A 13,333-nucleotide genomic window follows, 5' to 3' on the forward strand; every position below is an offset into this window, starting at 1 on the left:
ACATAGAATCAGAACTGTACTTCTGTTTGGACGGTTTGCCTAATATTAGTAGTCCCAACCGTTTGCTTGGAAAGCAGACAAGCCCTGAGAGATGCGTTTAGATGTCCTGATAGCAACCAAACGGTTAAAGAGGATGGAGAGGATGGCTTGTTGTGGGCATGGTGAGAACGTTGGGAGCCCACAAGCATCTGTCAGTTATGTATTTACGTGGTCAAAGTTAATGAACCCGCTACACCTGAGGCACATTTTAAGGTCAGGCTGAGTTGGCTGCTGTGTGACCCATGACCAAAGACCCACAGTGTTTCTTCAGTGATTATTCACAGTTTTTCACGCAACAGTAAAAGTGCATCAGCCGAGTGGGTGTCTGACTAATAGAACTATGTGTTCTTCAAAGTTTGAGAAAGTTCTTAGCTCTGACGTGTGTGGTTGTGTAAGTGAGCTAAAGGAAAAACTGTTAGTCAAGACTATGTGTGTAAAGGAAACACCTCCTGAAATTCCCTCTGAAAACTCAGACGTAACCTCAGAACTTCCTCCTCAGATCTGTCTTCTGATTGGCTGGGGTCAACGGGTGGGCTCAAAACTAGGTTTACTGGAAGAGTGACTTTACAAAAGACACCCAATCAGCCAAGAGAGCCAGAGAGAGAGAGAGAGAGACAGAGAGAGAGACCGAGACAGAGAAAAGGGAAGCCTAAACCTCCTGTTGCAGTTGCAGTTGCCCGTCTGTCTGAAAAAGGAAAAGAAGAACTGCTGTGCGCAGTGTTTATTGGTAAGATTTCAGCTTCCTGTACACTTACAATTATTTTGCTCTGAGTTTCATGTTTGTCTGAATGAAGATGGATTTCTTTTTCAGTTGTTTACAGTAATGTTATACTGTTTATCTGCAGTGATGATGTTTTTGAAGTGGTGTGTAGATAAAGATTTTTCTGTATGTGAGAATTAATCTGAATGTGTGAAACATTCATGGATGTGTAATAGACAGGTTATACTTCTTTTTGTCTGATGGAAGTCTTAATTTTTTATTTAATTTCTTTTTCGGATTGGACTAAATGGTCTTAGTGTATTAAGTCATTGTCCTTTTTTGTTGATTGGTTCAAAAGAAACATAATGTATTATATATTTTACTTTAGATTTATAATATTTACCTGCACAACTGTAGTTGATTGTTTATGAAAGGTAATTTTAATTTTATAATCATGTAATTCCTCAAGTATTACAGAAATTGTTTTTATATTTTGCTAAAACAAATTTTACCCAAACGTTATTGGGTGTTTTAATTATTTATGCATTAACTATCATGAACTAACAATGAGCAATATACAGCATTTATTAATCTTTATTAATGTTGAAAATACAATTGTTCGTTATTCATGTTAGTTCAGCGTGCACAGTTGTTTTTAAAGATACATTTTAAAATAAACATTAGAATTAATATACACTGTAGAAGTATACTAACAAGTAAAACCTTATTTAAAGTGCTACTGTTATATTTTGTTATGAATTAAAAAAACTATGTAACATACACTACCATTACATTTGTATTCAAGTCTCTTATGCTCACCAAGGTAGCATTTATTTGATCAAAAATACATTAAGAATAGGAATATTGTGAAATATTATTACAATTATCTAAAATAACTTTTTTTCATTTTATTTTAAGAATTTTATGCATCATTAATCCAGTCTTAAGTGTCACATGATCCTTCAGGAAGCATATGCTTATTTTGAGCATTTTTGTGCAAGAAACATTTTTTATTATTATGAATGTTTATCTTTGATAAAAAAGAAAGAACATTCAATAGAACAGCATTTATTGGAAATATTAATTTTTAACAATGTTCTTTACTTACCCGTTTCATCGATTTAATGCATACTTTTATGCAACTTGAGTATAAGTAGCCTATTCATTTCCTAAAAAATAAAATAAAAACTTGACTCACCCCAAACTTTTGCTTCACAAACCGACAAAACACTAAACCACCAAAGTGATTCTCCGATTCAGAGTGCTGCATCTGCTGTATCATGCCAGATAATGGTGATATCACTGTACAGGATGTGTGTTTGACAGCTAACTCAGTCTTCTTGGACAGTTTTTCCAGATGTTTAAGTGGGTCATCTGACTTCCGGAACACATTGCCCGAATCCCTCCAAACTGTGATGTCATCAGTTTGGAAACCGTGGCATTCCTGGATAGTGTTACTCTAACTCGTGCTGGTGGAGCATGTGTGTTTGTGCATGTTGATATGATCTGTTCCTTTGCAAGCAGCAGATCTTCAATATAACATTCGAGCGGATCTTCTGAAACTTTGGTGGTTTATAACAGTTCAAATCTGAAAGCAAGATTAAACTGCTCTATTAATGCAGTCTTTTTAATATAATACTAAAGAAAAGCCTCCATAATTGTGCAAAGGAAACAGCCTACACATCCACTTCAGTTTGATCTGATGTCTTTGTGTGTGTGTGTGTGTGTGTGTGTGTGGGTGCGTGTGTGTTGCACAGAATAAATATTTAGTATACAGTCTTTGGTCGGCCACAAACACGGATGTTTCTTCAGAGTTGGTGGTGGGTTTGTGGTGAAGAAGTTCCTATAACAGCCATTCATTCACACGCATATGCATCTAAATCTTATTTACTCTTTCTCTTTTCCCCTTTCTGGTCCCTCTATATTTAACAACCCCATCTTCTCGTTCATGTCTGGATGCCAATCGGGTTTTCTGAATCTTCCAGAGGCCTTTCTGTTCTAATTCGTGGTGTAGGATACATAGAGACGTTTGAAGTTTATTATCATGTGTTGTTTTTTACTATTCATTTGGAAGTATTCATGGAAGTATTGGTCTGTGTTGTGTGCAGGTCATGTTGCCTCAGTGTGAGAAAGCGCGGAGTATAAGTGGACATCCAGAAGGGCCGTATCGGGCAGTAGAAAGCGTAGATGCTCTCGCTACACAGGACTTTGAGGGCATAGACACGCTGGACAAACTTTTTGTTCATGCTGTGAAGAGATTCGGTCAGGCACCCTGTCTGGGCACCAGAGAAGTCCTTAGTGAAGAAGAAGAAAAACAAGCCAATGGGAAGATATTTAAGAAGGTAAATACATCCAATGATTCTGTTTCAGTATCAGTTCAATTGTATCAGCTGATCACAGTCAAGATGTTGTTAGCGACAGTTGATATAGAAACTTATTTGGGTTTTTGTTTGTAGTTGGCCCTTGGAGAATACAGCTGGATGACCTATGAAGCCGTCAGCCAAGCAGTGGAATCTTTTGGAAGTGGTCTGGCAGCTTTGGGTCAAAAGCCACGAAACACCATTGCCATCTTCTGTGAGACACGGGCAGAATGGATGATCACAGCACAGGCCTGCTTCAGACGCAACTTCCCATGTAATGCAATCACAACACTTTTCCTCATTACAATTTTAAAATCGAAATCGTACTATTTAATCATACGATTTCATCATACTGTTCCATAATATATATATATATACAAAACCAGCTTATGTTGCTTGATGTTGCAAACTAGTATTTGTATGTTAATATACACACGATCAGGCATAACATTATGACCACCTTCCTAATATTGTGTTGGTTCCCCTTTTGCTGCCAAAACAGTCCTGACCCATCGAGGCATGGACTCCACTAGACCCCTGAAGGTGTGCTGTGGTATCTGGCACCAAGATATTTGCAGCAGATCCTATAAGTCCTGTAAGTTGCGAGGTGGGGCCGCCATGGATCGGACTTGTTTGTTCAGCACATCCCACAGATGCTCGAATGGATTGAGATCTGGGGAATTTGGAGGCCAAGTCAACACCTCAAACTCGTTGTGCTCCTCAAACCATTCCTGAACCATTTTTGCTTTGTGGCAGGGCGAATTATCCGGCTGGAAGAGGCCACAGCCACCAGGGAGGTGTACATGGTCTGCAACAATGCAAGGTAGGTGGTACGTGTCAAAGTAACATCCACATTGATGGCAGGACCCAAGGTTTCCCAGCAGAACATTGCCCAAAGCATCACACTGCCTCTGCCGGCTTGCCTTCTTCCCATAGTGCATCCTGGTGCCATGTGTTCCCCAGGTAAGCGACGCACGCACCCGGCCATCCACGTGATGCAAAAGAAAACGTGATTCATCAGACCAGGCCACCATTTTCCATTGCTCCGTGGTTCAGTTCTGATGCTCACGTGCCCATTGTTGGCGCTTTTGGTGGTGCAAACGTCAGCATGGACACCCTGACCGCGATGCAGTGTGTATTCTGACACCTATTCTGACACCTTTCTTTCAGAACCAGCATTAACTTCTTGAGCAATTTGAGCTACAGTAGCTCGTCTGTTTGATCTGACCACACGGGCCAGCCTTTGCTGCCCACGTGCTTCAATGAGCCTTGACCACTGCAGACCAGGAACACCCCACAAGAGATGCAGTTTTGGAGATGCTATGACCCAGTCGTCTAACCATCACAATTTGGCCCTTGTCAAACTCGCTCAAATCCTTACTCTTGCCCATTGCTTTTTCCTGCTCTAACACATCAACTTTGAGGACAAAATGTTCACTTGCTGCCTAATATATCCCACCCACTAACAGGTGCCGTGATGAAGAGATAATCAGTGTTATTCACTTCATCTATGATCATAATGTTATGCCTGATCGGCGTATATACACACTGTTTGGATTTAAATAGGCAAATACTCAAGAGTCAATGACTGGATCATTATTGCTGTGATTATTATGCATCTAGCATGTTATATGTTTGGAAGTTCTTCTAACCCTAGTTGATGGAGCGTGAATTTTTCATTTCTTAAACAGACGTACCATGCGATATTCCAGGATCACAACATTTATTTCCATCAAGAGGTGCATAAATTTTTGGTCAAGATTCAAGCACTCTGTCAAGTCTCCTCCAGCACATACCAAAGACTTTCAATGAATTTAAGATCTGGACTCAGAGGTGTCAATTCATGTGTGAAAATGATTCACAATTTGAGCCTGATGAATCTTGACACTGTCATCCTGGAATATGGCCATGATACGTCTTTCTACATGGTTGTTTAAGAAATGTAAACTACACACTCCATCAATCAGGGTTAAAAGAACTGTTCCCAAACATATAACATGCTAGAAACATAATTTTCCAGTCATAGACTCATTAGAAACAACAACTTTTTTTTGGCCGGGCAGTGTATTTAAAATAAGGTGGATATTAGAGGTGGGGATTTTTTTAGTGACTCAATCTTTCTACGGGTTACATCAATATGCCAGTAGGTGGTGTATGTGATTCACCTACACCACAACAGATTTGTCAAGTGAGCCATTGAATCATTCATTCAACTGATTTGTTTTAACAACATTCATTCAGGAACACCGTTGCTTTGATACGCAACAGTCAATTGTGCTTTGACTTTGTTTGGAACTATTTCTGTTGAGAAAAAAAAAGTTTTGTATATTTATCAGTTTAGTTGTATAAAAGCCATATCCATGCCAGGGCAACCCTGGCGAAATAGCCTGTAAAATAATAACTGAAATTACATTACATTTACAGAACAATTTGTGTGAATTTAGTTTAGGATACCTTTCATTTCATTTTATCTTTACTTTACTTTACTTTAATTAATTAATTAATTTTTATGCACACCTTGCATATTCTGCTAAAGATGGGCACAACTTATGAACATAACTATGTGTGTGTGTGCAGTGGTAACGTTGTATGCAACTCTGGGTGAAGATGCTGTAGCCTATGGGCTGAATCAGTGTGGAGCCACTCATCTCGTCACCAGCACAGAACTGTTGCAGAGCAAACTGAAGGTACACAAATTCACAGACATACACGCGTGTCGGTGCTTATCTTGAGTGGTCTGAGTAACTTTATATTTCTCTTTCTCTCTATCTCAGAATGTTTTGAGCGCGCTCTCAGGTTTGCAGCATGTTATCTATGCAGGCAGTGGTGAAGTATGTCAGGCTGATTACCCAGAGTCTCTCACCCTTCACAGCATGGACAAAGTAATGGAGCTTGGAGCAAAGCCAGAGAACTGTGAGCAACATGCAAAACAATTAATTATGTAACCAAACTGAACTGTTTAACAAGCTGATGCACTCACTCTCTCACTCTCTCTCTCTCTCTCTCTCTCTCTCTCTCTTAGTAAGTGAAGAGTATGAAAGGCCGACTGCATCTGATCTCGCAGTGGTTATGTATACCAGTGGCTCTACAGGGCAGCCTAAAGGGGTGAAGATGCAACACAGTAATCTGATTGCAGGAATGGCGGGTCAGTGCCAGCGGATCCCAGGCCTGGGGTGAGAAACATTAACACCAACACCAGTTCACTAGTTTGCAGACAGACAAATTTCTTCCAGCTTCAATCATGTCACGCCTGGTTATGACATACCAGTAGGGTAAAACTGAATTCAAAGGCCTGGTTTCACAGACAGGGCTTAGATTAAGCCAGGATTAGGCCTTATTTCAATTAGGGCATTTAAGTAGTTTTTATAAATGTTCTTTAGAAAAAAGAAAATACTGGTGTGCATCTTGAGACAAAACAATGGCACCGACATCTTTTAAGATATGCCAGTGCAATTTTCTTTCAGTTAAAACCACTCAAACCTGCATTTTAGTCTGGGACTGACTATCTTAAGCCTTGTCTGTGAAATTAGGGGAAAGTGTGTGATGGAGTAAATACAGGGAATGACAAAGACGTGTGGGTGTAAAATTGCGCAAACAAATTGTAGCATATGATGATTAAATGCATGTAAAAAATGAATATAAGTTAGTGTTTTTCGAATATTTTAAGCTCGCTATCAACTTAAATCTTTATTTGTGTGTCAGTGTTCTTTTAGTATTATTTATATACTATTATAGTGTTCCTTATTAAATTAGCTTTTGTTTATTTTCATTTTAAGTTTTAGTAAATCATTTTTGTTCATTAAAAAAAAATTAAAATATTTTTGTTTTAGTAAATGTAGTACTTAAATGTCATGGCAGCATTTCTTAATTTTCCTTTAAGTTTTTTATTTAACATTTTTCATCTAATATTTATAATTTATTTTATTTCAGATTTATTTTAATTTTAGTTAACAATAATCAAATTGCTGTTTGTATACACAGACCACAGGACTCATATATAGCTTATCTCCCATTGGCTCATGTGCTGGAGCTGACAGCAGAAATATCCTGTGTGTCATATGGCTGCAGAGTTGGATACTCCTCCCCACACACATTCACGGACCAGGTAACACACACACACACACACATTAATGAATATGTGGTTTACGGGGATTCTCCATAGGCGTAATGGTTTTTATACTGTACAAATTGTATATTCTATCCCCTTACACTAATCTACTACTAAACCTACCCATCACAGAAAACTTTCTGCATTTTTACATTATCAAAAAAACACAGTTTTCTATGCTTTTAAGCCATTTGGTTTACGAGGACACAGGAAGGGCCTCGCAAACCCTCATAAACCACATATACCTGTACACACACACACACTCTTTTCCTCTATTGTACTATCTTCTACCGCTGTGTTTGACGTGTGCTCTTTTCTGTGCAGTCCAGTAAAATAAAGACCGGCGGTAAGGGAGATTGCTCTGTGCTCAAACCCACCCTGATAGCAGCAGTACCGGTGAGGTTTTCAAATGTTACTTTTCTTCAAGTGTTTTATTTATGTTCCCTTTTCTTTACCCTTTTCTTTACTTGTGTGTATGTGTCTGTTTGTGTGTGTAGGAGATCATGGATCGCATCTGCAAGAATGTTAATGGGAAGTTAAGAGAGATGTCAGTGGTTAAGAGGACTATGTTTAAAGTGGGATACAACTATAAACTGCAGCAGGTGTCACGGGGAGCTGATTCTCCATTGTGTAACACGTGAGTCAGTTATTATACAGATAAAGGATATCTATCTATCTATCTATCCATCCATCCATCCATCCGTCCTTCCATCCGTCCGTCTGTCCGTCTGTCTGTCCGTCTGTCTGTCTATCTATCTGTCTATCTGTCTATCATCTGTCTATCATCTGTCTATCATCTGTCTATAGCTGTCTGTCTGTCTGTCTGTCTGTCTGTCTGTGTCTGTCAGTCTGATAACTTTTAATCCGGGAAAAAAAAAACTAATATTGAATATCATTACTTAAATCTCTGGGGGTCCAAAATGATTAAACCATCCAAATTGAGTGAACAATGTACATTTTTTTGACACAAATTCTAAAATAAAAGAAAGTAAAAACTCTGTCTTACTCTCTGTCTTTTATGTTATTGTGTGTTTTAGGTTGATCTTCAAGAATGTGAATTTGTTGCTGGGTGGATGTGTGCGGCGGATGTTGTGCGGAGGGGCTCCACTGTCTGCTTCCACACAGAGATTTATGAACGTGTGTTTCTGCCCCGTCGCTGTGGGTTATGGCCTTACAGAGACATGTGGAGCAGGAACTATCTCAGAATGTTAGTGCAGGCACACTCATACAACTTGTGACATTTTTCCTGCATTTTAAAATGGCTGGATTCCTGTGCTGACATGTTCAGTCTTGTGTGTTTGTGTTTGTAGTTTCTGATTACAGTACAGGACGAGTTGGAGCTCCTCTCATTTGCTCTGAAATAAAACTGCGAGACTGGCCTGAGGGTAAGTCACAAACACGCGCGCGCACACACACACACACACACACACACACACACACACACACACACACACACACACACACACACACACACACACACACACTCACACACTCACACATGTGCGAACAACAACTACAATTGAGGGTTCATTTTACATTCCTAACTCTCAACCGACCTCTCTCTCTTTCATCATTAGGTGGATACACCAGTCAGGACAAGCCGCACCCACGAGGAGAGATTTTGATTGGTGGACCGAATGTTGCCGTGGGATACTATGGACGTGAGGGGGAGGGAGAAAATGACAACTTCTGGGTGGACGAGGCGGGGCAGCGCTGGTTCTGTACAGGAGATGTCGGAGAAGTTCATCCAGACGGTTGTCTGCAGATTGTTGGTGCGTAAGATCTGAATCATCTTACAGGGAAGAGTTACATCAGAGAGACGTCAGCTGTTGAGTTACGTCAACCATAACATGCCAATCATCCACTTCCTGCTTTCAGATCGAAAGAAGGACCTGGTAAAGCTGCAGGCAGGTGAATATGTGTCTCTGGGGAAGGTAGAAGCCGCCCTGAAAAACAGCCCCCTCATTGAGAACATCTGCGCCTATGCCAGCAGGTACACAAGAACCTTACATCCTAGTTGATTGCAAAACAATTACACACAGCACAATATTCTCTAACTATAGATTAATCTGGATAAACACTAAATTTACATGTGCGAAAGTCTGAAGTCAGTTCATAGCTATAAGATCCCATTGAATGGTTTGTTATAACTGGAAGTTGGGGCAGGACATATTGAGGAGGGGCTTATTACTGCTAGCCATGACAGTTTGGTATTAACTGACAGCAATTTCGTCACTGAAAATCACCATTTCACAGATTTGTTGGTCATAGTAGGTGTTCATAATGTTGGATTTTAGAACAACTGGCCAAACATAGCTATTAATAGCTGTTGCCTCAAAGTTAACAGACATGGACTAAAAGCCACAAAAACTCATGCTGAATCTTCTCAATCTGAATCTATACAACCTAAACTTGTCATGAAAAAGCCAATGCAAGATAGCATAATGCAGAATAAATCCACACATGCCATCAGATCAGTTCTAATATGTTCCTGTACTATTTCCAATCAGTGATCAGAACTACTTGATCAGCTTTGTGGTGCCCAATCAGAAACAACTGACAGAGCTGGCAAAAAAGAATGGGATAGAGGGCGAGTTGGAGGAGCTTTGTAACCACACCATGATGGAGGAGGAAGTGCTAAAAGTCATCAAAGAGATTGCAGTAATAAGTAAGCACATTTTTACATTTTTTACAAGCCTTTTAATAGTGTTTTATTGTTTGTTTTAGGTATTCTGCAGAAATCGGCTGTTGTTTGTGTTGACGTAAACACGTCATCAGAGAAGAGAAGAGATGAAGTTGCAAGAGGGAGGGAAAGTTATTTTGATTAAAGAAGGCATATGAATTTGAAAAATAAAAGAGAGAGAGAGAGAGTCACGGATGAATAATTTATAATAAACACTGCAATATTCTATAAAAAATAAGAATGGTCGGCAACACTTTACAATAAAGTTCATTAGTTAACATCAGTAAACTACATTAGTTAACATGAACTTATAATGAGTTGCACTTATAAAGTATTTATTAATCTTTGTTAATTTCAACATTTACTAATGCATTATTAAAATCTTGTTAACATTAGTTAATGCACTGTGAACTGACATGAACAATGAAATTAAAATTGACCCTATTTACTTTGTTAGCACACATTACAGGTCTTGGGGTGAACAATTATTCCGTGCAAGTTAATACACAGAAAAAAATTGTTTGTCGTGGTAATCTTTAATCAAAATCTGAAAAGTGTCTTCCGGTCTGGAATGGCGTTCCTTCTCATACTGACGTCCGTTTGACGGCTTGGGTTTGAATAGTATCCTTAAAGGGATAGTTCACCCAAAAATGAAAATTCTGTCATCATTTACTCACCCTCAAGTTGTTCCAAACCTGTATGAGTTTCTTTGTTCTGCTGAACACAAAAGAAAGTATTTTGAAGAATGTTTGTAACCAAGCAGATAGAGCAACCATTGACTACCATAGTAGGGGAAAAAATAGTAGTCAATGGTTGCTCTATCTGCTTGGTTACAAACATTCTTCCATATATCTTCTTTTGTGTTCAGCAGAACAAAGAAACTCATACAGGTTTGGAACAACTTGAGGGTGAGTAAATGATGACAGAATTTTCATTTTTGGGTGAACTATCCCTTTAACCACTCCCCTCCAACCTTTAGTCTGCTATGCGCGAGAGATGGAGGGGAGGATCACTGAAGTAAAACCCTGTCCTCCTCTATTCAAAATGGGAATACGGGAATACGTCACAGCACTGAAGAAAACTGTTTAAAGTTGCTACTTTAAACAGTTTTTGTTGTAAACTATTGAGATTTGTGTGTTTGATACTATGTTTTATGTTATGTTTTTGTGTGTGTCATGTGTCTATATGGATAAACTGTATATAAACTTGTGTGTTTGGTACTAGATAAACTGGAAAGGTTTGAGGTTCCTCTGAAGATCCGTTTAAGTTCTGAGATTTGGACTCCAGAAACAGGGCTGGTGACGGACGCCTTCAAACTAAAAAGAAAAGAGCTGAAAAAGCATTATATAAAGGACATTGAGAGGTTATATGGGACAAAATGATGCACATGCAACACTCATCTAGGCTGATTTCCAATTGTAATATTCTCCATACACTAGACATGATAAAAGTATGCCAATTTGGATTCATCCATATGTGCACTTACTGCCAATCCCATTGATCTCAGTAGAAACACCACTCTGCCTCCTGCTGGATATATATGGTCATTACTTCTTCTGTGAGCAATTACTGTGAGGAATAGCTTTATTTAATGGCATTAAAATATGTATGCAGTGGTGTTAAATGTTTTTTGTTTGTTTTTTGTTTTTGTTTTTTACTTTAAAATGTGCCTTAAAGCATAGCTATGTTAAATATTCTGATAAATGTTTAAAAATTGTGCCACCTTTACTTGAAAGTGTTCTTAGGATGTAAGTGATAAATGTAAAATTTTTAGTTGCTTAGTGTGATTGTTTAGAGTCAATTGAACAAAAGCTGATGGTGTTGTTTAGTGTGATTAATTTATTTCTGATGGTGAGAGTGGTAACTGTCACTCAGGACCTGCAGAAATACAACTGGGAACTGTAAACTACACAATATAATGTGGGATAAGTTTATGTTTACATAAATGGGAAATACGTTTTTTCCCCCTGTATACTATTGACATAAAAAGAAAGAAATTTTTTCATGATGTTTGTACATTTAATCTCTAGTTGTTCCGATGCACATGGTGAGTGGGTTCATGGCACCACATAATGTGTGTGTGTTAGAGATAAAACTGGGAAGTCATATTTTTCCTGTTGTGCTATAAATTATATTGCATTTTTTAATTTTATTTTTAAAACTATATCGTCATTCCACAGTATAAACATTTTTCACCATTCATTTGTTATTTGCCTGAACAAAGCACACATCCTGTTATTGCTTTTCTGTTTGTTTCTTGTCTGTGCTTGATTTCGTTTTTTGATAATTTTTTTTAAAATGTACAAAAAAAGTTGTGAACATGTGAGTTTTGTAAAGTTTTTCCCGACTATGCTATGTTCTGATATTATTCCTTTTCTGTCAAAATACATATCCTTTGCCATCTTACTTGTCTGTTAACCATCACTCCACAGACTTTGGATGCTCCTTACATTCTCTAGCTTGATTTGCACATTTCAGGTTTGTCAAAATGAAATGTAACTAGGTACACTTCTTGTTTATACCTCTTATTTAAAAGCAGAAGTATCCGAATTGGGCAGAGATTAAGGCTATTTCTCTCCTCATTTAGGCTATGTGTTAAACCTTCTCTATACCAATTGTTGTTCCTGAATTCATAATATCGGTCTCTGTCATCTGGAGAATTGGATGTTTAACCCTTTTCTATTTGTAGGCTACTGTTCTTTTCTTGTGTCAAAGTCTGATTTAACCACCTTAAACCTCTATTAAAGTTTAAATGGTTGACTTCGGTGTTGATGTTCTCAAATCTGGCTGACATGAATAAACTAGAATGTACATTTCCTGAAGAAAATGTGAGTGGTGCTTGCCGTGGCAAAATTCGCCACCCGGATAATGCAAAAAAGCCAAGAAACATGTCTGTAGGATGTTCTGGGGCTGAGATATAGGTCTTTGTAAACGGTTGCTAGGGTACTATGTTTGGTTGCTATGGAGTGGCTTGGCAACATTCAATGATGATACTGCTTGTCAGTATGAATGATATAAACCAACCCCCATGTCTGTATGATATTGTGATGCAGAGATATAGGTCTTGGTAAACGGTTGCTAGGGAACTCTGTTTGGTTGCTATGGAGTGTTTTGGCAACATTCAATGATGATACTGCTTGTCAGTATGAATGATATAAACCAACCCCCATGTCTGTATGATATTGTGATGCAGAGATATAGGTCTTGGTAAACGGTTGCTAGGGAACTCTGTTTGGTTGCTATGGAGTGTTTTGGCAACATTCAATGATGATACTGCTAGTCAGTATGAATGATATAAACCAACCCCCATGTCTCTACGATGTTCTGAGGCAGAGATATAGGTCTTGGTATATGGTTGCTAGGGTACTCTGTTTGGTTGCTAGGGGGGCTTGGCAGCATCCAATGATGATACTGCTTGTCTGTATGAATTATATAAACCAACC

General features: G+C 38.5%; 1 protein-coding gene across 1 annotated transcript; it reads left to right on the forward strand.

Moving 5' to 3' along the window:
* Nucleotides 1-588: 588 nt before the first annotated feature.
* On the forward strand, nt 589-12,710 carry acsl4b (acyl-CoA synthetase long chain family member 4b). The gene is made up of 15 exons (XM_079814897.1): nt 589-766; nt 2,848-3,081; nt 3,196-3,373; nt 5,677-5,786; nt 5,874-6,012; nt 6,122-6,272; nt 7,081-7,204; nt 7,532-7,603; nt 7,705-7,844; nt 8,245-8,414; nt 8,518-8,592; nt 8,785-8,979; nt 9,086-9,200; nt 9,718-9,875; nt 11,115-12,710. Exons 2-15 carry the CDS (start codon nt 2,851-2,853, stop codon nt 11,270-11,272), a joined length of 2,016 nt encoding a protein of 671 aa, XP_079671023.1. The 5' UTR covers nt 589-766; nt 2,848-2,850; the 3' UTR covers nt 11,273-12,710.
* Nucleotides 12,711-13,333: the final 623 nt, after the last annotated feature.

The sequence above is a fragment of the Gobio gobio genome (genome assembly GCF_949357685.1).
Source record: "Gobio gobio genome assembly, chromosome: 4".
In the NCBI taxonomy this organism is placed as follows: Eukaryota; Metazoa; Chordata; class Actinopteri; order Cypriniformes; family Gobionidae; genus Gobio; species Gobio gobio.

Coding starts and splice junctions, on each gene's coding strand:
- acsl4b (XM_079814897.1), top strand. CDS start 2,851: ATGTTGCCTCAGTGTGAGAAAGCGCGGAGTATAAGTGGACATCCAGAA. Junction 6,013..6,121: donor TGGAGCAAAGCCAGAGAACT/GTGAGCAACATG, acceptor TCTCTCTCTTAG/TAAGTGAAGAGTATGAAAGG. Junction 8,980..9,085: donor CGGTTGTCTGCAGATTGTTG/GTGCGTAAGATC, acceptor TCCTGCTTTCAG/ATCGAAAGAAGGACCTGGTA.